The sequence below is a fragment of the Pholis gunnellus genome (genome assembly GCF_910591455.1).
Source record: "Pholis gunnellus genome assembly, chromosome: 11".
NCBI classification, from domain to species: domain Eukaryota; kingdom Metazoa; phylum Chordata; class Actinopteri; order Perciformes; family Pholidae; genus Pholis; species Pholis gunnellus.
Window position 1 is genome coordinate 653,172 of NC_136538.1, and position 27,218 is coordinate 680,389.

The 27,218-nt window shown below is 41.6% G+C and overlaps 1 protein-coding gene across 1 annotated transcript; it reads left to right on the top strand.

Moving 5' to 3' along the window:
* The first annotated feature begins 2,352 nt into the window (after positions 1–2,352).
* Positions 2,353–26,585, top strand: LOC306703525 (inactive pancreatic lipase-related protein 1-like). Its single transcript, XM_079169523.1, has 13 exons — positions 2,353–2,461; positions 2,537–2,585; positions 2,933–3,084; positions 3,827–3,946; positions 7,879–8,013; positions 11,408–11,516; positions 13,903–14,022; positions 14,358–14,474; positions 15,873–15,991; positions 17,820–17,949; positions 19,691–19,805; positions 24,127–24,294; positions 26,470–26,585. The coding sequence occupies exons 2-13, from the start codon at positions 2,537–2,539 to the stop codon at positions 26,537–26,539; spliced, it is 1,404 nt and encodes a 467-aa protein (XP_079025649.1). The 5' UTR covers positions 2,353–2,461; the 3' UTR covers positions 26,540–26,585.
* Positions 26,586–27,218: the final 633 nt, after the last annotated feature.

Here is a 27,218-nt window from a genome sequence, read left to right on the forward strand (position 1 = left end):
ATTGGGAGGATATCTTTTAAAATCCATGAAAGTCCCAAAAATCTAAAAATACATTTTTGTACAGTTATTTTTCTGTTCTCTGGAAAAATGTTCCTGTAACTCACAGCTAAGAGACCAAGTCAAAAAGAGAAAAAGCTTTGGTATTTCATTGCTACACTCCATGTGTGAGAGCCATAGGGAAAATACAGATCATCTCATGGTCTTCATCAGCAGATGATGTTTGCTCAGTTAGCATGAAGACGACATAGTTGTCATCATTTCACCTCAGAGGACTGTACTGCATAGGGAATATGTACACGGATGTGACTGGCTATAGAAGGAGTCGTATACTGTATATATATTCTATTTTATTAATTTCTTAGTTTATTTTTATCGTATCGACTGTCTCACTGAGCTTTCTGTTATTGGTATTATTGCCTTGCTTTTGCTGCTTTGTCTGTCAAAGCACTTTGTAAACTCTGTTTTTAAAGGTGCTCTATAAATAAAGTTGTTATTATTATTATTATTATTATTATTATTATTATATCTTGACTGTCCGAGCTCATAGAACGGAAACCCTGAAGCCAGAGGATGTAAATGTTCTCATAACATACTCAAACCGCATCATTTGGACCTTTACTCTCCAACAATAAACAGGAGATTCTATACACTTGAAACTATACATGGACAATAACGATTCTAAGATCCATGTATAGACATGCATTATGAAGTGTCATAGTGCACGATATCACACTCCAAACTGTATGCAGGTCTGTCCCACCCATAACACCATCATTGGAGTAATATACACACTTATCATTGCCTGCTCAGAGAACACGCTCTGAACACTTCCAAACAACGTAATGTCACACTTTACAGTCATGTACTGAACAGATGTTTTGCACATTTAGTGTAATTTGGAGTAGAGACAGAAAAGTAGAGATCACACAGAATGGTTAATACTTGATGAATCAGCATTCAGCCACACAGTCAGCACACTTTAATAGTGACAATATAATATTACAAACTGCATTGGGTAGTCATCATAAATCCAGACAAATGAAGATGAAGACATTGGTAGCAGCAGGGTACGGGGATGACACCTGTGCATTTACCTACTCGTTACCGCCATCTATTGGACATACAGTATACAAAGGGGACGGATACATCCATACAGGATACCACTTTAATTAAGTCCACCTATTTAGCATCCATAAGCAGCATCAAACATGTCATAGATCGTTTATAACACACTACAATTAGTTGTAAGCAGCTTCCAAGCAAGTGTTTGTATACAGTATGTGTCTATTGAAAATGAAGACTCTTCCTGTGAACATCCACAGGGGGAGGATGAATGAGGATTTAGTTAAACACAGTTGTTCAAGATAAAACATGTATTCATAGGATACGTTGTTGACTATTGAATATTGTACATTATTAAACACTAAAAGATGTAAATATTTACTCACAACTACACAATAGTGTGTTATAAACATAACATAAATGTCCATATGCTGCTTAAACATGCTAGATAGGGTGACTGTGACCCAGTACAGTAGATTATTAGATCCTGGGGGGACAGACAGTCAGAGACCCAGACCCATCAACATTACAAACTCTTGCTTTGTAGACAAACACTGATCAAATAATCTGTTTATATCCACATTATTGCCATCATCTCATCACATGGCTTTTGAAGATGAATTTGAGAAAAATGTGTGATGCATAAATATCTAATATATTTCCATTTGATGTAATGGTCCTATAACGGGAATTCATGGGTATTCTACTTAATATTTACATTATGTGTCATAAAATATGGATAGTTTCTTCTACAGTTAAAGTTACTTTAGTGTCATAATAAAAATGAGTCCAACAGCCAAGGCCTGCAATGAGGAGGGCAATCAGCTAGTAATTCAGATGTTGAATCCTGTAGTGTTGCTCAAGCAGCACAAACATGTGGCTCTCCACTTTACAACTCATTTTCATTTATGCAGTTATAAATATTATGAATCACTGAGTCAAAGAAGAAGCTATTGATTTGTTTCCTTTACTTAAAAGATGTACCAGGGTTAATGTGTTTTGTTGGAGAGCTTTTTCCAAAGCACACAGTGTTGGAGTTTTCTGAGCCCTTTCTTCTTATCATGCTGCTGAAAATTCAGAGTTGCTTGGGTAAACTAAGTTGTGTTGAACACCTCTAAAGATTGCAGCTGCTGAACTACAGATTAGACCTGCGATAATGAAATTCTGCTGACTGAAGATATCTACATGGGAGAATGTGTTTCTCCATATCTACTGGTTATGAGTATGTGCGAAGCACACATGTAACTATGAGTGACCTGTTCTTGACCTTCTCCTCTTACATGTCGGCTGGTCTGTCACCTGTGAGTTTCCCACTCATACGTGGCAAAGCGGCGTATGGCTGGAGTGTTTAAGTAGTGCTGCGTTCAGGCAATTCACCACCTTCTTGTCTGGACTCGAGGTAAGTACACAGCACTGTCCTGTTCAAGTCTTTGGTCCACGTCTTTACAACCAAACATTGTCATGACATCCACAGATGTCACAAATGTGGATTCTGCTCTGCTTCCTCACTGGCACTTCATATGGTGAGTTGACTTTCATTTCTGGATTCACTCTTTATTATCATGATTTTTGCACATTCAGCCTGGCATATTTGGTATATTTCTTCTAGAAAGCTAAACAAAATGAATGGCTGATATTAATGTTCTGGCTGGGCTCACACTCACACAGCCTGCAGTTCAACTTCAGATTTCATTTCTCACCAAAAGGTCTGTGTGTAGCACATTTCCAGCCTAGATAGCCTGAAAACATGTATTGAAAGGATGATTTTTTTGTCATCTGAGATATCAAAACTGCATGAGCGCAATGGTGAAATTAACTCCACGTAGAAGAATGAGGGCTTCTCTTAGTGGTGTGTTGTCCATGTCCGCAGCGGCCGAGGTCTGCTTTAATAAGCTGGGCTGCTTTGATGACCTGCCTCCCTGGGGAGGCACTGCTCAGAGACCAGCCTCCGTCCTGCCCTGGCACCCCGAGGAGATCGGCACCCGCTTCCTCCTCTTCACCCAGAAGAACCGCTACTACCAGGCAAGAAAAGGCTTTCTTTTCAAGTCTATCCTCAAACAATACTCATGTAGTTATTGTTTGCTTATAAATGTCTCCTCTTGTCCATACTGGCCAAGTGTGGTTCAATATAAGTGGGTTTCAGTCACAGTCTTTAGTAACTCTATATAAGCTATGTAAGCTATATACAGTATGTACTTGAAATGTTCAAAACAAGGCTGTGGATCTTGTCCCCCTTTGCCACTATCGATATAAGTACCAATTACAGCAAGCGTTAACACTTAGTTAAAGAAGGGGTGTAAGAAAATATCGAGTGCGTGATACTGTATCGATTCTCAAAAACACTCAATCAATTTTTGATTAAAAGTTTATATGAACTCTGGCATTACTGTGTGCCCTCTCATGGTAGCGCAATGATGTTGGATGTTAGAGGGGCTGTGATTAATCCAAAAGCAGATCCCACTGTTCTGATTGCATTAAAAAGTATGTTTTCTTTAATCAGATTTTATGCATATGGTGGTGTGTTCTTTATACTATTAAACTCACTACTCAAAAATGTGATTAAAAAAATGGCCTTGCTTATCACAATATATTGAACCTTAAACCCTGTGTCATAATGTGTATCATATGGCCAGATCCTTGCCAACACACAGTCATAGTTTTCATGTACATATGGGCATGCAAGTATTGGGACAGAATTATTAAAAAATGTAAACCTGTTGAGCTTTCAGTGTATTCATCTTTGCTTTTCTGTTGAAACTGTCAGGAGATCAAGGCTGACAAATCTATGGAGGTATCAAACTACAGCGGGAGGAGAACGACTCGATTCATCATTCCTGGTTATTTGAAGACAGGAGACGAGGACTGGCCACAGGAGATGTGTAGGGTAAAAACAGCAGATGTGAAGAGCACACGATGAAAAAATAAACTGCTGAAACTTTGAACTCTTAATCTGGCCCTCGGGGCCGTGTTAACACAAGGAGGCCCCCGCCCCAAAATGAGGTTGGGGTGTGTTCCTCTGTCGACCCCCGTCTCTCTACTTTAGTTTACTGTATTCTATTGATCTTCTTCTTATACTTCAATAATGAATATTCTAACAGAGATAAAACATTCAGACACAAAATGTTTTATTTACATGTGAAAGAGTTTGAAGGACATGATTCAAACATCCTTTCAGTGGACGTCCGCAGTGTCACATGACAGAAAACTGTTGAACTTGATGTTGAATAGTTTCTTTATTGAACTCTAAATATTGAGTTAGTCTCTCTGATTGAAGAGTTTTAAACTGTGATTAGTTCAGCTGATGTTCCAACAGTGCTAACCCTAGACTAACCTTCTATTTCTCTTGTGAAGTCTGAAGAAGATCTTTGCTAAAGCAACACGTGTAAACTCCAGCTTGTTCTCGGCTGCTTTTATTGTGAAACTCTTGACACTGAAACAGGAAATGGTTCCAATTTAAATCAAAGCTTCCAGTTTCTTTTACTAATGACTGCTGATTCTTCTCTTCTCATTCAACTGTTGCTCAGAGGATCTTTGTGTCTGGTTGGATCATTCTACAGTGTTTTGTTCTCCATCGACTAAACTAAATAACAGCTAATAGTGAAAAAGACTTTCTACAGATAAAAGCATCATTCAGACAGAGAGTCGTCCTCTCACACATCTGACTGGACACAGTCAAGCTCTGTGGAGGCAGATTACTAACTAAGTGTATAAAAATAAAGGCCTGCAGCTCTATTTTAGCTCTGGGTCGCTCTACCAAAAAGATGAGGCAACGATACACAATGTGCTTTAGTGATTATAGTATTAACAAACTATTTTGCATTTTTCCTAATGCACTATGAAGGCAAATCACTGTCAAAATCCAAGAGCGCAAATGAGATCCACCCACGTGCGTGTAGAGGTCCCGCGCGTGCAAATTAAACAGCCGTATTTTACTTTGAGGAGCGCTTCTACGTTACTCCGCGCAGAATATCTCTGCTTGCGCGAGCAAAAATGCGAGGATAAAACCATGCTTTGAGCGCGAGGGGCAACCCCAAGCGTGCGACTACTATCACTGCTCTTCTGCTCACGAAACTTTGACTTGCTCGCGAGTCTTTCACCTGCTCGCCAGTAGATTTTCTTTTTGACACTAAGTGGGCGGACCCAGTCACCATTGTATAACTAAATTGATTTGGTTACAATCCTTGTCTTTAGATTGGCCGGATATCGCTCTGAAACAGACGCTAGGTCTACAGAAGTAAATGTTCTACATTTGTCTTTTTTAAACTTCTGTGCGGAGCAGGAAAACAATGAACTGATCCAGAGAAACGTATTCAATTCTGTCTGTCGCGGGCCATGCATTTTATACCTAGCCTTCTGTGCTGTCCTACTACAGTTGAATAACCTAATTATGAGCCACAGCTAAGGTTATTATTTATTTCTAATGGTGTATGGTACCAATACACGTATTCGCATTAAACCGTTCGGTACAAGGCTTACGAACCGAACAATACGTTTGAATAATACTATTGCATTTGGAAAATATAGAAGCTTAAATTGTGGAAAATATAAATCGGTGGACTGCGCTTACGTAGGAGACAACAGGCTTTGTGACCTTTGAACCCGGAACAAAAAAAACCAAAACCAAAAACAGCTGAGGCTATGCTAAACTAGCTTAACGGGAAAACAACTGCGGCAAACCCCGCGATGACGGGATGCTTCGTCATTAACGGACAAGTCAGAATCAATGTAATTAACACAATGACAAGAACAAACTCACAAGAACCAGTCACATATATTCATATGACAACAAAGCAACAAATCAATCCAGCAACACTGCAGCGCTAACACGCGTATTCCACCGCACACTGAAGAGCACGAGCCATTCAAATATTATTCACATCAGAGGGAACAATATTCATCATATCATAAAAACGACACCATAGACAAATCTAACAGTAGTAACGCTTCTGCAGATGTAAAAAAACAAAAGCAGTTCACTTACCAAAGCTGCTGTTCACTTCAAGACAAAGTCCATCCTCCTTTCTTTGATTATACAGAGTTTAATGACGCGGTTGTACAGAACATCGGTGCAGTTCAGTTCCAGTCAGAGGTCCTCCTGCGAACGTGTTCGTTGAGTTGTAGATCCACTCGGGTCTCAGCAAAAGTTTCATTCTTAGCCATAAATTCTGCAACGCTTCTCCGCCGCTGTCAGCCAGAAATACTGTTATAATACAGTTAGTACAAATCCTTTTCCATGCTCGCGGTGGGGTTGATACCCTTTGATACGATGTCCAGTTTTTCTGGTCTTGAGAAATCTGTTTCTCCTCCTTCAGCCATTGAGTGTTTAAAAAAAAGCAAAACGCAAAAAATGTCATAACTTCTCTTACATATGTTTCAACATGAACTCTTACTAAACATAAGATCTGCTAGCTAGCTTTCTGTTTGACAGTTGCCGGGGGTGCTACTCGCGTGCCACTCGCAGGTGAGCGACCGTTGCATCGTGCACGCGGATCGGGGCGGAACACCGCCGTGCGCGATACAAGCTCCCGTCTCTTCTACTTCTTCTACAGGGTGCGCGCATGACAGCTCTCATCTCGTTCGCCCCCTGGTGGTTGGCTGATTAAAATTCGATTAATTGTGCAGACTGAAAAAAAATCATAATGCGTCTCTGGTATTGTTCAGGGGGCCGGACCAAATGTGGAGGCGGGCCGCATCCGGCCCGCGGGCCGTAGTTTGGGGACCACTGCCTTAATGAGTCAGTTCACCCAAGTTACAAACAAAACAACACGAAAACATACAGACAGACAAATAGATTTAATCACTTCCCTGTTGTATCGATCCATGAAAATATGTTTGATTTCATTTGTTCAGATTTCCGTCTCTGACATTTCTGCTTCCACACCACTACAATGAACGGGGAAGCAATTTTGTTTGTGGGTCTCACAACATTGATAAAAGATGTGATTTTTTTCAACAACAACACCTCTGTTGTGGATGAGTGTCTCTGTTGCTGTGGATAATCCACATAGCGTGCTGACAACAGTTCTCCTAGGAACTCCTCTCTGCCTCAGAAATGGTCATTTGTAAACACAGTGAGGTGTGTAGTCTAGCCAGGACATGTTATGAACACCACAACACAATGGTGTTCACTTGCATTGTATTGGGTTGACAACAGAAAAATAAGAAACCGTTAAGTCAAAACCTGGACTAATAAAACTCAAAACTATCTGCATGGTAGCCTAACCTCTATTACACCTCTATGGACTAGAGGCTGGATGATTCTCAAAGTAATTGTGAATAAAATAGAGGTCCTTATTATCAGCCAAAGATTATCAAAAGACCCTGCAGCTGTGTGTGGGACCTTTACCCTCTAAGGGCATTGAAAGTAATTTGAATGTTCTGTGAAATTAGTCCAAGCATTGGTGACTTAAAAATTCAAAATGGTTGTGTAAAGTTCAACAGCTAGCTTAACCAGTGTTAACTCGATGAAGAAAGACCATGTCTGTCTTTGCCCTACATTTTGGAATAGTTGACATTTTACAAACACTCTCAACACTCGCTTGTATTCCTTTGCTTTTAGTAACTGATGCTTTTGCTTTTTTTGTTGTTGTTGTTATTTATCGTGAATTCTATTTTGTTACTGTTCTGCCTGTTTGATATTTAATGCTAAATGCTTTTACTGTGAAGCGCTTTGTATCTTTTATTTTGAAAAGTGCTATATGACCAAATCTTATATTCATTTACTGACTAGGTGTAAGAAATAAAATATGCTTTTGGAAATTGGGTGAAGTGACCCATTAACCTTACATCTAATAAAATGTGTGTTGACTGTTTTAGGTTATGCTGAAGTGGGGTAATGTGAACTGCATTGTTGCGGAGTGGAAGAAAGGTGTGAAGACTCAGTATGCCCAGGCTGCCAATAACGCCAGGGTGGTGGCTGCCCAGATTGCATCCATGATCACATTCCTCATGGTAAATACTGCACCTCATTAACCGTCACTGGCATAATTTCTGTATTCCTATACATCAGCATACCTTCTCAAGGGGAGGGACATTTTGGGAAATACCCTTTGTTGCAGTCTGATTCCTTGTACAGAGATACTGCAGGTAGGTTTTGAAACTGTTGGTAATGTTGGACTAATGGTTTCCCCCTGCTTCCAGTCTTTGTACTAACAAGGCTTACTATATCTCTTTCGTGGACACAGTAAGATAAAACAGATACCTATATTCCATCTGACTCCAAGTGAAGGCCTGTACACACCGGGCTCCTAATGAATAAACAACATGAAAATGTAAAATACTCGCCAAATATTATATTTCTAGGACTTTTGATATGAAAGGTAAGAACGACCTCTGTCAACCTTTTCCAAGGTCGACAGGAGTCGTTAAGTCTGGTTGTCTTGGTTCGGACCATGGAGCCACTGTGGTGTTGTTTCATTAATACTACCTACGTGATTGGTTGGCCTTTATTTGTGAGAGAAATATTGAGACAAGCCCAGCAAGACAGTTTTGCTGAGGAGTTCAACCTCTTGTGTGCCTGTAAGCCAGTATCTGCCACTAGTAGTCTGCTCTCCCTAGCCCCGGAGTATGATGAGGCTGTGGATCTCATCTGAGTTGGAGGAAGGCTCCGCCGCAGCAAACAGAGCCAGATGCCATCCATCCAGTGGTACTGGACCCTCGGCATAAAGTGACCCAGCTCATCATTCAGGACTTAGACAAGGGCCTCCATCATTCAGAATCAGAGTGCCTCTTTGCAGAGCTGCGCCGCAAATACTGGATTCTGCATGGCCGTGAAGCTGTGAAACTCCATGAGCACTCCTACCCGGACTGCCAGAAGTGGAGAGCCGTTCCAGTTGTGCCCATGATGGCAGACCTCTCCCAGTCCAGACTAAGGCTGCTGAAGCCCCCATTTTACTCCACAGGCACAGACTGTTTTGGGCCCTTCATAGTGAAGGTCGACCATCGCCACAAGAAGAGATGGGGCATACTGTTTAAGTGCCTGACAACACGGGCTGTGCACCTAGATGTTTTGTGTAGCCTGGACACTGACTCTTTTTGATGGCTCTACGCCACTTTATTGCACAAAGAGGCAAAGCAGCGGAGCTTCGCTCTGACCAGGGCACTCATTTCAAAGGAGGAGAGAGAGAACACAAGGAGGCATTTAAAACTATCCACCCTACACTCCAGGCTCATCTGGCTAAACACCGGATAAAGTTTCAAATCAACCCCCCAGGTGCACCACACTTCGGAGGTGTCTGGGAGAAAGAAGTGAGATCAGTGAAAGCTGTGCTGTACGCCGCCATTCAGACCCAAGCTGTCCCAGAAGAGATCTTAAGGACAGTACTGATTGTAGTAGAAGGGATTTTAAACTCCAAACCACTGGGTTATGTGTCAACAGATGTGGCAGATGTTGACCCAGTCACCCCCAATTTGCTACTCATGGGGTGGCTGGACCCCTCACTACCACAGGCTGTGTATGCAGAGTCCAAGCTTCTCAGTCGCTGACGTTGGAGACACACTCTGGTGTTAGCTGACCAGTTTTGGATACATTTCATCCAACACTACCTTCTGACCCTTCAGACCCGGTCTAAGTGGCATAAGGACCCTGCACAGCTGCAACTGGGAACCATAGTCATGGTGGTGGATTCCCAGTTGCCAAGAGCTCAGTGGCCACTAGGTCACGTTACTGAAGTCATCCCAGGAACAGACGGAAGAGTCCAAACGGCAGTTGTCCAGATCAAAGTCAAGACCTATATCAGACCAGTCGCTCGCCTCGTCACCCTGCCTACCATCCCAGACACTGATCCGGTCAGTCCTCCTAAGAGTTGCAAATTGGTTGGGACAAATTTGGGGGCGGCTGTGACGACGGACGACCTCGATAGACGAGTTTCGGAGAAGCAGCAGAGCACGAACCGCACTATGTCGCTTGCGGCAGTCAGCTGCTCGCGGACTAATATCACCGGCATTGAGTTGGACAAAAGGCTTTGACGAGAGTGTCGCAAAATGACGGCTGTCTGTAAATAGATTAAAGTGTGTTTATGTGGCTGTTCGGAGTTTCACTTTCAAGACTGTGTGCGTGCAAACAACCAGTAAGTAAACGTAAAGTTCGGTGTTTGTTGAATACCATCATAAGGTTTATAGTGTGTCATTTGCACGCCAATCTAGTCTGATATATTTAGCCGCTCGTTAGTTGTTGTTTACTAAGTAGTGACCGTAGGAGTCCCAACCATGTTTATCGCTGCCTGTATTCTGTCCCTGTATGTCCTAATTTGAAACCAATGCTGTATAGAGGTTTTTACTAATTATCATTTCATGTATATGTTTCAGAACCACACACTCGCTTGTTTGACTACTGTCAATTATTGTGTTCAAAAGTTTCTCAAACAGAGGAAAAGTAGCCCACAGAGGAGGAGAAGAAGACCCCCCCCCTTGCTCTCCTTCCGTCAGCAAACAGGGCCGGAATGAGCTGGTCCCAAGTTCAAATCAAAAGGAATTGAATATACTAACAAAAGCAAAAACAGTAACAAACCGAATCACACTATTAATAACAATATGTTCCATGGAGCAGAGGCCCAATCCGGGCCACCCGGCAGACTGGTGTGTCTGGCCGATGGCCCGCAGAGAGTCTGAAGATGTCTGGAGATCCACAGTCTTTTGTGTTCTGAGTGTCTCTGAGATGTCCCATATCAGCTCAGTGATTGGCTGGAATCCAATAAGCTCCTCCTGGCCTTTGACCCATTGGCCTGGTCAATCACTCCTCTTCAGCCAGCGCTCGTCCATCCCCCGCTGGCACAGACTCTACTCATTTCCTTGTATGGTCTTGACCTGAAATTCCCTCACTCACCTAACACTTAATACATTTCAGCAAATCTTCCTCACAGTGTTTAATACATTCAATGACTCTACTTTTTGGTTTAAGACCTCTATAAGTAAATATTGACAGATAATATCCACCACTAGGGGTGCTATTAAACATACAAGGAATGCCTTTAAACTTAAATTCCTCTCACAATAAACCTCTCAAAGGAACATCTTGTCTGGAGTGCATTCTGATCGATGCTCCCTGGTGGCCACAACTTTTAATGAACCAGTAAAATTATACAGTCCTTCCCAGTCAATCTAACAGTTGGATTGTATGTGAAACAATATTACGATAACAATATTACTGCCTCCAAACAGCTGAGTAAAAGTGTAATCACAGAAGCCACAAAATACACTTAAAATGACACAAGCGACACGGTGGAACACAAGCGGAGAGAGAGGATGGATATAGTACATACCCCGGCTGAAGGACATACTCTATGTTGTATGTATGTTGTAGTAAATGCAGTATCTTTGACATTAACATGCATGTTTCATGACGCAGCGTAACTACAAGCAAACGGCGGATAAGTTCCATATTATCGGACACGGCCTTGGAGCTCACACTGCAGGAGACGTTGGGAGCCGGATCACTGGACTCGCACGCATCACAGGTAACCCGGCCTCCATAGTGGTCTGATGTCACTCACTGTGTAGAAACAAGAAACCAATATAGTGCATTCTCTTGGACTCTGGTTTATATGAGAATAATCTTGAAAACAGGAGTTTTTGTGAAAGTAGAATCTGGTTGTTTTTCATTTTATAATTTCGTTTTTGTTTTTGAATTTTAAAATCACAATATTTGTCATAATTGTTATAACATTTTGTGAAACAGTATTTGAACTAATCATTTGTCCACTGAAGAAATAAATTCCCCAGTGCTGCTATATTGAGAGTGATCAGATCGCCTACATGTACCAAGATGCATTGCAGGTAAGCGGCGAGTTTGCCATGTTACACAAGCTCTCTTTTAGTCCGATAAATAAACAAAATAAACTCTCAAAATGTCAACAAAGGATATATTCTTACACTTAAACCAGAAAATACAACCGTAAAACTTCTGAATTCAAGTTCCTCTTTTACACCAAACTAAGACTTAGAATAAGCTTAACTGTATGGTTAACTCATCTTCATTCAAACTGGACAGAAACAATACCAAAGCCATACATCCGTTAATCTTTCCAATATTCCAACAATCAGCAGCACTGGTTTGGTCATAATAAATCCTTAATTCACAGAGTAAGATGTAAAAATATGATGACATTCATTACGGCAGACTGATTCTGTTTCTGTTGGCATCGGCGGTGCAAACTGAGCAAAGGCTCGACCACCAGTTGGTGTTTTCTCCTGCAGCTCAGATTCTGGAGGGTCCATGCTGAGTCAGCCAAAGCACTGTAAAAAGCTACCAAAGCTAAAGTCGCACTCTGTAATTGTAAAACTTCCTTGCCTCCAATGACTTCTCTGTAACTTCACTGGAAGAACAGATTTTGCAGCTGCGCCCCAGGGACATAGACAACGTTTTTTCACACTATATCGCTAACTCACATAGATGGAGATAAGGTTGGAAATCTGCAGAATTTCCTTTGAAAAGAGTTGTATCGGTAATCAGAAGGTTTTATGTCAAGTAATCCTAAGACAGTGAAATGTTTAAAAAACTGTTAATAATATTATACTACTAGCCAGTGGCGGCTGGTGGAACATGTTCTAGGTAGGGCCATCCAATCAATTTCAGCAAACATCCCAGTATGATTTAATGCAAACAAATTAAGGTATCAAACACGCATTACTACTTTGCAGTTAAATATTTAACATTTATTCCAACACAAAAAAAAGCAGTAAATAACATCTTATTTTTGTCACCCTCAGGCAATTCAGTATAATAAATATATATATACATATTCAGTATAATATAAATCACACACATACATATATAGATATAAGCTATGATGAGTTTTCACTGTTAATTTACCATCTCAATTAAATGTTGGTGCCTCCATGACCAAGTTAAGAAGAAAAGATGTTCACTTTGCCTAATATGTAGCTTGACAGAGTTCTCATGTGTGCCCCAGTGTTCTCATGTTTCCTTACCTCCTCATCCCTCACTCCCTAACTGTCCGTGCTGGATCTGTCCCCGTTGTTTTAAGTTGTTAGCATGACTGCATCCAGCTAGCCAAACCTCTCTGGTACAGCTAGTAGAGAAGCTTCATGTACTGCTTCCCTTTCCTGCTAGTCTGCTGTCTGATTGTGAGGTCAGGCTGATCTGGGATCAGATCTTTCACTGTAGTTTCTCCTCAAACTTCTCCTCTCAAACGGGTCTTGGAGGAGTAGTGCTCGCGCTGGCGCTCGCCTGTAGAGACTTCTCCTGACGATCGTTTTGGCACCACTCTGAATCTATTTGAGGACGCTGATTGGCTAAATTGTATGTCACTCATTTCTATCTTTAATCAGCAATTAAACTGCTTCATAGACCCACCTCGGTGGGGCCGAATGTGTTTGGCCCCACTAGCTGCGCGTTCTGAGACGTGCACACAAGCGGAGGTGACGAGCAGACAGGCTGCATACAAAATCCCCTTCAAAATAAAAGCACAGGATTTTCTTTTCTTCTTTTTTTTTTTTTCTTCTTTTTTTGGGGGGGGAGCTCAAGGTGGGTCCAGGCCCCATGGCCCTCTATTGACCAGCCGCCACTGCTACTAGCCACAATGTACTCAGTTCACATATTTATAATACCCCCAGGGCTGAAAACAAAATGTAGTCTGCAGCTTATCACATTAGCCTCTGGTTAGAAGACAGTTTGGACTTGGCTCATTTTGAATTGTTATTTCTGAAGGGGCAAAGGGCATTCCTATTTGACACCACTTTTTCATTTTGGCAATCTGCATCTTGATTTTAGCTGAGGATGTTCTTCTTTGTTGCAGTCCATCATGTGATTTAGATCGCTGAGACAGATACGTTTCTTCCTTCCTTTAATCCCTCTGTGATTTAATACCTTTCTTTTCTCAGGACTAGACCCAGCTGAACCTTACTTCCAGGACACTGATGACTCTGTACATCTAGACACCAGCGACGCCACCTTTGTGGATGTCATTCACACCGATGGACTTCCTTTCGACTCCAAACTTGGTACATACCACTGATTATCACAATCAATAGGATCAAACTGGGCAGAATTCGCTCAATGTCTTCACTTCTTCTACTACTTTTTTAAACACTTTGTAAATTAGTAATATGTATTGTTGTAGTTTTACAATGTGACAATGCTTACAGAAAAAATGCAAAAAAACTATATTAAGTGCTCTTCAAAACAAATATCCATGTATTGTATATTTCACCATCTGTTTGCTGATTTCAAAAGTTGTATAATCGTTGAGTTGAAAATAAGGGAACTGAGGCTTTATCATCTTGATAAAATGTCGGTCTTATCTGAAAAATCGTATGTCTTCTGTTTGCATCCTCAGGTCTGGGGATGTCACAATCTGTGGGCCACATTGACTTCTACCCCAACGGAGGAGAACTGATGCCCGGCTGCTCCGCCAACAGAGGCAAACCCACTGACCTGGATGCCATCTGGGAGGGTGAGATGGAACGACACATTGACACATTTCAATAGACGAAATGGAAACACAATGATCACTTTTTTTGCCATCCAAACAAGGAATGCAGTCCTTCACACTTCCTTCACACAACGTCATGTTGGCTATTTGGCTTTCTTCCATTGTTGGTTAGTTGTGCTGTTGATTCCCCAGAATATCTTAAATAAAAAGACGTTATTATCTCAAGTTTAGGGAACATAACTTAGTTTTCCATTTTCCCAAGGCATGGAATTTTTCGACTTGAGTGCCATTAACTAATATTTAAGGCAGCGGACACACAGCATCACAAAATGATCATACAGTTGAATCAACACTTCGCTAAAACTGTTTCAGAAACGGAACACTACAACCTTCATGAAGGAAGGATGTATTGCAGGTTATGTGACCTTTGATATACTATTTTGATATGTTCTACATATCAGTGTTCTCAAGTCTACAGGGTTCATCACAGGCACACTTCCTATACATAACAAAATGACTCATGCATCCTATCTTCTCAGCCATGCAACCTACAATGCAGAGCAACCTGTGGAATGTTGGAGTTGTCCCAATGGAAAAATCGTAAAGAAACCCCAGGCAGAGTAATTCCTGCTGGATCTATTTTAGCAAATATTTTCTAATATGGATGACGACAGCCTTCCTTTGACATGTGCCGCTGAGTAGCAAGCTCAAGTAGCAGCATTGGTGCCATGCCTGGGTCTGAAGGGGGGTGTTGTTGGCACAGCTGAATCTGCTACTTTTGATCCTTTAGATAAAAGAGGGAGAGGGAGAGCCGGGGCTGCATAGCTGGAGGTCTTGGGTAGTCTGGTGTTTGCCCTGCACTGGAGGAGAAAACAACAGTCTGTCTCTTCCTTCTTCTTTGCGTATAATCTTGACATTGAAGGTTTGCGCGTGGCTAACAATGTAAAACAAGGTAGAAAGTTGTGAAACTGTCACGGTTAGGTTCAGACAACAAAATGACTTGGTTAGGGTTAGAAACATAGTGGTGTGGGTTAAAATAAGTATGTCTTATGTAACTTAATCTAAGGATGCAACATAGACTCAGTAACGTCAGTGGCAATAACTCAACTTTTGCTTCCACATGGGACATGAACGGCGGTATCCTGGGTGAAAGTCCTGTGTTTGTTTGAATCATCCACCTCTGATTGCCTTCAAACCTATAGCAGGAAATTCCATTATATTTGAAAGTCTTTCTCTAAGTTGACAGATTCAAACACCCAAATCATTCTCATAAGATCATACCAAGCTATCTGAAATCTAAGATTTAAATCTAAAAAAATCTCTTCACATATTCCTCATTACATTACCCTCTTTTAATGCCACGTCCATCTCACTACTTCTCTTCTTCCCTGTCATCTCCTGTTCCAATCTTTTTACCAGGTACCAAGAAGTTTGATGCCTGCAACCATGTCCGGGCCTACGAGTACTACAGCGAGAGCATGGTTAAAAGCCAAGGCTTTTTAGGATTCCCCTGCTCTGACAAGGACAGTTTTGCTGCAGTAAGTCTTTGGTACAGCTAGTGTTAATATAGTGCCTGTCAAACTAGGGTTTTTTTTGCAAGCTTTACTTAATGAGACATTAGTAAATTACACATTCTACAGACTTAAATATTGTCTGTGGTTGGTGCATGTTCAAACATTTTTAAGTAATTATTTAAGTTGTGGCCATGGTAGGATCAGGTAGATCTATCAATGCTACAATATATAGCTTCAAAGTTTCCTTTCCTGCCTCCTATAGTCTAAATAACCTTAATAACCCTTGATAAGAAACACAGAATCATGCTTAATACTACTGCCATATAACATTAATCTATGTTGAATGTAAAAACACTCCTTTGCAATCCAAATTTTACTTCTATTTAGTACAGAAGTAACTAACTATACTAACACAATTATGCAAATTCGGTCAGATAAATATGGTAATGTAGGAAGAACAATATATACTTCCAAAATGTTGTGTAGAGTTAAACAAATTCTTAAGTAAAGCGCTTTTTATTACACAGTTAGTATTTCTAACTTGTACAGTATTTGAGTTCATGTAGCCTACGTACAGCAACACATGACATGTTTCTTCAAAGGCGAGAAACTGGGTTAGAAGCCACCGAGCCTTAGTGGCTGGTCAGAGCAGAAAGTGGAATCCGTGGTGCTGCGTGGTTACATAGTGGCGACATACTTCCAGAGCTACGGTGGCTAGTAAGCTACATGCTACGTAGCTGGTAACATGCCAGCACTAGCCAGTCACAACAGCAAGCATAACTAGCTTACTTGCTAACTATCTTAGTCGGTTAGTTTGTTTAAGAGATGTATTTTGTACCACCAGATCCTGTCTCATTACTGACGTTGAACCATGCCACATCATACTCCAACAGAACAGGGTGACATCAAATGGGATGGTTCAACACAGCTAATATGAAAGCTGTCAGTTTGGTCTCTGGTTTGTCAAAGTTCGCTAAAGTTGAGAAACTATGTAAAAGATCTCAACTCCCCGAATGAATCCAATAATTGCAGCGATTCCACTGTAATGATTGATAACAGACATTTAGTTAGTTCACTAAACTGAAATTAATTAGGGTCAATGGAATCAAACTGTTAGTGTAGAACAGACATGAATTACAGTAACAGTACATGAAAAGTTGTATGAACTTGGATTTGTGGATAAAAATAATGTCTAGAGGAGCTTTAATGATCCCAGCAAAGCTTCTGGTGGTACGGGCACACAGACGAGGGATCTTAGAGGCATCTTATGGCCTCAATTCAGAAAGTGACTCAGAAGGAGAAGGAGGCCATATCTCCACCATCCCAGCATGTGTATGCGACTGCCACCTGTTGCTGTATGACACTGATATGGCTGTGAACCATTTCTTTGGTTTTAGAAGTTGATTCGGCAAGATTGGATTTTTTGTTGCAGCTGAAGGGGCGATGTAAATGGGCTTCCCTCATGTCTTCCATAGGGAGAGCTTGTATCTGCAGCTGTTGGTGTTAATGACAGTTTATCCCTGCTTTGGACACATGTCCTGATCAAAGGAGGCCGGGGGAGCGCCGAGACATGACCTCATATGACAGCACCTCCTTGTTGTTCACCTCGTAAACACTCTCCGGTGTTATTTCTGCAGCCATAGCTGACAGTAACAAAAACAGCCTGTTCCCACACTGTCACAACCAGCTACATTCTCCACCTTCATATTTATAAAGTGGCAATCTGCAACATGGTAAAAGGAGTGTAGGGGAAAATGTTTTACGGTTGTCACTTTTCCCTGACTATTCATTGACTCACTCCATCACAGGGTGAGCTCATTCTTCACACCTCACCATGACCTTGTCCCCACAGGGAAAGTGTTTCCCATGTGCAGACAACGAATGTCCTCTGATGGGCCATAATGCTGACAGGTTCACTGTGATTGACAGCATTTCAAAGACGAAGTACTTCCTCAACACGGGCGGTTCAGAGCCCTTTGGCCGTAAGTACCCTGCCCTTCCTTGTAACCGTGACTTACACACAGTTTGTAAGAACTTGCTGAAAGATTTTACTCGGAAGAACCACTGAAGCATTTTCATATAAACACTATCCAGAGAAAAAAAATGTCTCCAGTTTTGGTATTTTTCATTCTTTAGGCTCAGTTTAAGGATAAATGGCATAATTTCCCACTCCACTAGGCATAGACATTTTTAAGAGTTTGGGCAGAGGCAAATGTGCCTTGTCATCTATGAAAACAAAACCGTCCTGAAAGTGACGTTCTAAAAAGTTTACATCCCAGAGTAGTCCGTACCAAGCTTTCAAGTTTTTAGAGTTTTCAGGAGGCGTTGTACATGTTTAGACTGCAAGGCAGACTATATTGCTGCGATATTGAACGAAAGCAAAGCAAGGCCATAATTATAATATACAATGGACACACACACATCCCCCTCAGTATATAGAGCAAGAACATGTGTCCCCTCAAAGAAACGTGAATGAAATTAAACTAGGGGAGGACTTTTATTTAGGACACCTATAACACAACTCGTACATGCAATGATGACCTGGTAAAGTAGGAGGCAGTATGCAACCTCAAAATCAATGTTTGTAATCTGCCACAAACTAAGAATCAGTTGACCATAAGGCAGAATTTTTGTCTCTCAACTACGACAGAATATTAGGGCTGCGTTAGAAAACAAGAATAATGTGAGGTATGGAGGATTAAGTCATAATATTAGCCCATAGGGTTCTAGACTGCTTTCAATAGGGGGGCAGTCAGAGACGTTGGTTGGTCACCAATGACAAGTGTTTGAGTGTTCTTCAGCTAAGCTATAACCTGCATTGTCTGGTGTTTTTATCTAAAGCTATCTCCCAACGAATACAGGCAGGCTGTGTTATCAAGTGGCTTTCCACAAGGACATGGAGTAGCCCTCCAGGGGGGAAAACGTGGCCATAAAAGCCCAAATTTGTTGACCTCTGGCAATATTCCATGATATACACTAATCTTGATTATTATACTGTGGCTCAGTAGTAGAGCGGGTTGTCCTTTAATCAGAGAATTGTCTAGCTAGTTCATGTGTGGTGTTTTGTTGATGTAACCGCATTTTAGCCGGTTGAAAAGAGGTCCAAAATAAAAAAATATTTTCGTAAGATGACAGAGAATAATAAATGTCTTACCATTGCTTCGCTTATTATTATTATTATTATTATTATTATTATTATTATTATGATGATATTGTGTTTAATGGAGTAAATCACTTCTCAATAATCTGACCTTCATAACTCCTTCATTACCTGCTTTACACTGATATTACGAGATAGCAGAAAGTGTGCAGTATCGATGTATTCATTTGTTATATATTTTTTGAAGCTAGGAAAGCAGGTCAAGTCAACCTGATGTTTCCATACACATTGAATGATCCAATTCACTTTCACACAGTGAAACAAACAGCTTATTAATTAAACTCTAGATACCCAGAGCCCAGGTATCGCTGTACATTCCGATCGGTGCACCCATAGTTCATACCAATTCATTTGTCTGTTGAAAGATTATTTGTTCATATTTTGCCAGCACTAAAGGTGTTCACTCCATCCACTATCTGAAGGTAGCAGGTAGACTGCAGGTGTCTTTTCCCTGTGTTCTTTGATAATCCACACCCATGTAAAATGATGCATGTATCAAGTTGTTCTGACACTATGGTGAAATAATGTAACTGTTATTACGTCCTATTTCTCGCCATCTCTAGGTTACAGCTACAGAGTGACGTTAACCCTGGATGGTCCCAGCTGGCCTAACCCAGGCTTCATGTATGTGGCACTGGCTGGAGACACTGACAGCACCGAGGAGTACAAGCTTTTTGTGTAAGAACATTATAACACTGTTCTGTGGAACACACCAAGGGGGTTTAGTCCATGAGACATTTCTGCTTGTTGTCAGGATGTTGTGCTTCTCGTTGTTGACCAGGCCTGGGAGCTTGAACAACTGTACCGTCTGCTATCAGACCACGTGACTCCCTGCTGCCTAAATGATACTCACTGAACACAACATTTTACAGCTCAGCCACAGGAGCACCTTTTACTGTAGCTCTCCTTGGCATGGCAGGAGCACAGTCAGTCAATATAACAATTTTTACTATTATTATTATTTTTTTTACAATTGGTAACACACATTTATCTACCAGGCTGATCCCTGGCAGTCTTCTGTAGAAATGTACAGACTTGCAGAGAGGGACATCTGATCATGTGGCTGCTGGTCATAAACTTTAAGAGTTCCTCTATGTGGATGAGGAATCGAGAGTAAGGTGGGAGGACAAGTGACAGTTCAATTTAAATTCATTAAAATGTTATACAATTTAATTTATTTTTTAAAGCCCAAAATCACAAATTGATCAGATGGCTTTATAATCTGTACACATACGACATCCTTTGTCACTTTGTCTCACTCGCATCGGAATAGGAAACCCCCCCCCCAAAAAAAAACATTCAACAGGGAGAAAAAAAACCTGAGAGAGAGCAACAGAGGAGGATCCTCTATCAGGATGGACAGCAGTGTGATAGATGTCATGTGTACAGAATGAACAGCATAACAGAGTTATAACACATTCAATGCATATGACATAAATTATTCATATAATGAGAGTATGAAGCAGAATAATGATGGTAAAATGACAACTACTAATAATAACAGCAGAAGTGGATATAGTAGAAAAATAATGATAATGAAAGCAGTAATGGTATCGGTAATAGTAATAGAAATGCGAATACTAATAATAATAATTTAGGCAGGGCCATGGCAGGATACAGGACCAGGGTCCAGATATAACCACGATCCATGGAGACCTGCGAGGCAAGAAAGCACAAAGACTCCAGGGAAGAAGAAAAGTTAGTAATGTGCATTAATTAGATAGGAATTCATACAGAAGGAGAGAGAGAAGAGGAGAGAGGAGCTTAGTGTATCCTAGGAAGTCCCCCGGCAGTCTAAGGACACGTCCACATTACTCCGTTTCCATTTGAAAAAGCATATGTTTTGCTACGTTTACACTGAGCGTCCACACTACGCTGGCGTTTTCGAGCACCGAAAATGGAGTTTGAAAACGCTCCTGAGGACAGATAAGTTTGAAAACGCCGGGGTTGCGTATTCGTGTGGACGGTCGAAAACGGATACGTTTGGAACCGATGACGCCCACACCCACATTCGCTACTTGATTGGTTCTTAGCAGTCATGACATGTTCTTCCCTGATTCGTCACATGTCTATCACGTGACGGGTTCCCGGCAATCATAAACAACAACATTGATTACCGATCGGCTACCAGGTTAATTCAACATGGACAACTGATTACAGGCGATGCTGACCTTGTTGTCTTTACTAACAGCTGTTGTCCAGTTCAAGTCTGCATTATTACAGAGGAAGCAGCTGTTATTACCCATCCATCCCATCCATCCATCCATTGTCTTCCGCTTATCCGGGGTCGGGTCGCGGTGGCAGCAGGCCAAGCAGGCTGACCCAGACTTCCCTCTCGCCTGCAACATTTTCCAGCTCATTCTGGGGGATCCCGAGGCGTTCCCAGGCCAGCTGGGAGTTATAATCCCTCCAGCATGTTCTGGGTCTTCCCCGGGGTCTCCTCCACGTTGGACGTGCCCGGAAAACCTCCAATGGGAGGCGTCCAGGAGGCATCCTGATTAGATGCCCGAACCACCTCAGCTGACTCCTTTCGACGCGAAGGAGTAGCGGCTCGACTCCAAGTTCCCTCCTGATGTCCGAGCTCCTTACCCTATCTCTAAGGCTGAGCCCGGCCACCCTACGGAGGAAACTCATTTCGGCCGCTTGTACCCGCGACCTTGTCCTTTCGGTCACGACCCAGAGTTCGTGACCATAGGTGAGGGTAGGAACGTAGACCGACCAGTAAATTCACCAAGACGGTCCGGTGCAGCGCCTGCTTTACTGCTGCAGCCGCACCGATCCGCCTGTCGATCTCCCGCTCCATCTTACCCTCACTCTTGAACAAGACCCCGAGATACTTGAACTCCTTCGCTTGCGGTCGGCACTCCGTCCCCACCTGGAGGGAGCAATCCACCGCTTTCCGGGAGAGCACCATGGCCTCAGATTTGGAGGTGCAAACTCTCATCCCTGCCGCTCTGAGGACAACAGCACCTTTCCAGGACCCCTTCCACCGACTCCAAGAAGGCCGGATAGTCCGAACTACAGCCTGGTGCATAAGCACAAACCACAGTCAGAGCCTTGCTCCCCGCAACCCGTAGGTGCATTGAGGCGACCCTCTTGTTCTCTGGGGAGAACTCCAACACAGCGGCGCTCAGCCGGGGGCTCGTGAGTAGGGATGGGTATCGTTTGGGTTTTTTCCGATACCGGTGCTAAAACGATACTTTTAAAACGATACCGGGGCCTAAACGGTGCCTGAACCGATACTTTTTTTATTGCCAAGTCAAATTTAACAATATATTTAACTGTTTAAAGTATACTATACATATTAGTGCTGGGCAACGATTACAATTTGTAATCGCATGGATTTTTTGCGATTAATCTCATTGTTATGGCAAAGTTCAATAATTAATTCAAAGGTAGTGTATTGTGCACTTTTATTTTAAAAGTACTGCTATATGAACAAAAGTGCAATAACATTTGGTTTGCAAACACTTTAAACAAATAAGGTTCTTTTTAACAGCAGTATTCCCTTTACACAGTAGCAGTTCTATCTCTTCACTATCTGTGCTCAGTGTGTGACTTCATGTGAAACGTTCCACTGCTGTGCAACAGGAATACAATGTTTCAGCACGTTTCATCTAAATGTGTGTCGTCTTCATGAGTCAGAGCATGTGAATGCAGCTCTACTGTTCATCAATATAATGCTGTAACTCAGAGGTGATGATGGTTACCCAGCGATCAAAGAATAAAGACACACTTACGCACAATGTAGGTGTATTTTCCCTTTAACTCACGAGATGCAGGTAGCATGTTTTATACTTAATGTGAATTTAATTCATACTTTGTTGGCATCTTATTCTGAAAATCGGATGTTCCTCTGAAGAAACCGGATGTTGTCTCACGTTAAATCTTTCCGCTAACTTTCAAAGTCCTTCGCTCGCTCCCGATCTGTGCCGTTTGAATGCGTTTACCGTGAATTTCAGCGTATAGGTCACTAACATCTAAGTGTCTGCTGAGTTGACCACGGAGACCTGAGTGTCTGCTGACTTTACCGCAGCGATGTCCAGTAGTCTCCATTCCTCCACCGCTGCCAGTGAGCAACGGACTTTCAAAATAAAAACAGCCACACTTTTGACCGTTTACCTTTCGGCATTTTCTCTGTTAAAAGGTTGATGGCTAGCTAGCTGCTGTAGCTATACAAACGGTAGCTATCGTTACCTGCTGCCAGGACGGAGTCATCAGAGTAGTGTTAAAAAAAGTATTTCAATCGGCTCAGGCACCGAAAAGAAGCACCGAAATCTGCGTTGCGTTTCGGTCCGGTAGGTATCGGTCGTATAGGTACCGGTTCCATATTGGCACCGGGTTTCGGTACCCAACCCTACTCGTGAGTATCCCCACTCCCGCCCGGCGCCTCTCACCTTGGGCAACTCCAGAAAAGGACAAAGTCCAACCCTTCTCCAGGAGCTTGGTTCCAGAGCCAGTACTGTGTGTGGAGGTGAGTCCAACTATATCTAGCTGGTACCGCTCCACCTCCTGCACTCTTTCCCCGCTAGTGAGGTGACCTTCTACGTCCCTAGAGCTAGTCCGATCGGCTCGCCCAGGCCCCGGCCTGGCCCGCCGCCCGGTCTGCATTGCACCATTGACAACATAGCTCCCAGGATCACTGAGCCACTCAAACTCCTCCACCACATTAAGGTGGCGATTCGCGGAGAAGCACTTTCAACATCCCAGAAATGCAAAAACTCCATAACCAGTTCCACAACATGACTTTTGCCTTGTGGCCTTTTGTTCGCACAGATCACATTTCACAGTAAGAGAAACCAATAAAAAACATGTCCAATATGACACAGATACGTTCTGGAGTGGTTGATCACACAGGAGAACATAGTGCATATTGTTATATTACTGCAACATGTAGAATGAGTCTGTGTAATGAGTGAACAACACATCACAAACTATTACAGTAACGCTGCTCAGATTGCTCTAAAGCCTGTGTTTTGACTGTGATCTGTTGTGACAGGGGCACCATGATTCCTGGAAGGACCTACAAGGTGCTGATCAACGCTGAGGTGGACGTTGGGGATGTGAAAGAGGTGATGTTTCGGTGGAACAACCACATTTTCAACCCCTTGAAACCCAAGTACGGGGCATCCAAGGTAGAGCTGCACAGAGGAAAAGACAAGAAGATGTAAGTCTGATTTTTCTGTAGTGACTGGAAGGTGCCACCTCTCACTCTTTAATGTGAGATGGCAAAGGGTTCAAATCCAGCAAATCTACATGGTGATATAATGTTAATTATCAGCCATGTCCACTATGTTCTTTGGTGGAAAAGATTATGTATAATATAATGCTGATGATAATATATAATGATTTGAATGAGTCCTTTATTGGTTCTATCAGATACATTTTGAGCTGTGATATCTGGTTAAACAAATTGTTGTATTACGTACTTGTTCGGCTATCTCTGCTACTCTGATGAAGTTATTCCCAGGGTGCTCTGAGGTTTTCAAAAAAATGCTCTTAGCATGTGGCGTTCTTATTTTCAAAGCAGCTCAGTTGAGAATATAAAGTTTCATGATAGGAACTGCTGTCAGTATAATACATCTAACATTATTCTGTTGAATATTTATTGAAATGATTATATCCGTTTCATTGTTTGGACATTCTTTAGATGTTTTCCATTGAACATAAAGTGACAATTAGATCAGCATGATTATGCTAAATGATGCTGGTAATAATAAACAGTAAATAGAGTATATTGTAGGTTTGTGCTGTAAACCGTCAGCAGAAGACCACAAGAATCCATCGCCCAACAAATGTTCCTCTGCAATGCACTGCTTTTCCTTATTTATCTGAGCATGAGTTAGTGTCATCTTTGAAAATGTTTCTCTGTTTATGTTATGTTATAATATTAACAGAGTTACTAACTAGAGTGAATCCAGCCAACTTGTACTGCTCCCCAAAGAAGTGTCACACAACACAACTGCTGGTAAACATATTACTGAAGTGGATTATAATAGATTACATTATTATTTGGGATGATAAAATGATTTTGACGGCTGTTAATTTCTCACTCTTAACTTTGCAGCTCGTCACTGTCATTTCTGTCTCTGCCCTCCTGTTTACTTTGCCCGTATGTGTCATTTGATCGGATGAGAGTCTCAGATCATGAAGTCGGTGTTGGCAATACAACTCGTGGTTTCATGAAGAGCCACAGGATGGGGGGGACTTCTTCTTTTGACCCCGGTGTTTGGTCAATCTTTAGTTGTTTGGGATCCCTTAGTCAGCCCTCACCACTGTATCTGTAACAATAACAATGATAATAATTGCAAAATGAACCATTTTCCCTTTAAAATACCTTTTTCTTTACTTCTTATCTCATTAAAAGCCAATATGTAGAAAGTGTTAACCCTTCCCTTTCCCCCAAACTGTATTTAATATAGAAATGAGCATACATCATTGTAATTATACCAAATAAGAACATATTTTAATAAATTGTATATGTTACACAAGCTATGTGTGAACAAATATGCTCTCAGTGGCCACCTTATTAGCAATCTAATACAACAGTTCTGCCATAACGTCTACTTTTCTGGTGCCTATTTGTTGACACGGTCAGTCTTAACTCACTGCTGTGTTTTAGCATTGAGGTCATAGTGTTGTATGGACTTCATTAAGCCTCTTCATGTAGGTAAATGGAACAGACAGTACAACAGAAATTCAAATAGATTTACTTGTGGCTTGAGAGGGGTTGCATAAAAAGTACTGTCAGCTCCAAACACACAGGAACATCAATTGTATTTCACCATGTTTTACAGCTGAGAGCCCAAACAGAAGTCATGTTCTGCTTCTTAAAACATGTCATCAGTAGAAGTATATAAACAATTCTTGTAAAATCAGGAGAGGTCCTGAAGTATGGAGGGCATATATCATGGATAATATAACATGGATAAGAGGGCCACTAACAGAGCATTAGGTTGAATAAAACAACAGAGCCTGGCAACAACAGAAACACATTCTGTTGTCAAACTGGAGCACATGTCATAGACACACTGTAGCCACTAGAGGGCAGCAGGAGACTGCCATAGTGCTCTTTAAAGGTGAGGTCAGCTCGGGGGTCTTGTGAGTTTTACTTTTATATCATTATGATGCATCCATCAACAGAATAGGAATTATTTATGCTGATATATTTTGGCTTATCAACCCAAACAGATTTCAAACAATCAGTGCAAATGTATTCCTCAATATGAATGTGAGTGAGTTAGAGGAGACTGCTGTTTAAACATCCTTGTATGCACTAGATTGAAATTGGTGCTTAAACCAAAGTATTAACTCATATTGTCTTCTATATTTTCTTTCCCAGCTTCTATTTCTGTGGAACAGAGAACGTGGTGGAGAATGGGATCCAGCATGTGCTTCCATGCCAAGCTTGAGCCACAATCACCATGTTATTCTTTCAATAAAGATTTTGCATTCAGACCCTTTCAGCTCTTTGATTTGACCCTTTTTGCTGAGCAGGATATAATAGCTTATGAATACCAGACAATGAAGGGAGAACGGGCAGAGGACTGACGCAGATCAACTAAGAGTTCACTTGAAGAAACAAAGAAAAGAAAAGGAGGTGAAGAACGGTAATCTTTACAACATCTTTGTATTGACCTGAGTGATAAGAACTGTGAAAGAAGGACATATTTAAAACCACAAGTTCTGGCCTGAATGCAGAAATGGTAAATATACTGTATACTGTGAAACTACCACAAAGAAAGACAACACCACCACAAACCGATGCAAAACCATTACAAAGAGATGCAAAACCACCATTAAGAGATGCAAAACCACCACAAAACTACCACAAATAGATACATAACCACCATTATGAGAGGCAGAAGTACCACAAAGAGATGAAAAAACAGAAGGAGATGCAAAACACCACAGAGATGCGAAACCACAACAGACGCAAAAACACCTCAAACAGATGCAAAACCACCACAAAGAGATTTTAAACCACCACTAAGAGATGAAAGACCACCATTAAGAGACACAAAACCACCACAAAGATGAAAAACCACCACAAAGAGATGAAAAACTCAAAGACATACAAATTTTCCTGGA

Coding starts and splice junctions, on each gene's coding strand:
- LOC306703525 (XM_079169523.1), top strand. CDS start 2,537: ATGTCACAAATGTGGATTCTGCTCTGCTTCCTCACTGGCACTTCATAT. Junction 2,586..2,932: donor CCTCACTGGCACTTCATATG/GTGAGTTGACTT, acceptor CCATGTCCGCAG/CGGCCGAGGTCTGCTTTAAT. Junction 3,085..3,826: donor AGAAGAACCGCTACTACCAG/GCAAGAAAAGGC, acceptor TGAAACTGTCAG/GAGATCAAGGCTGACAAATC.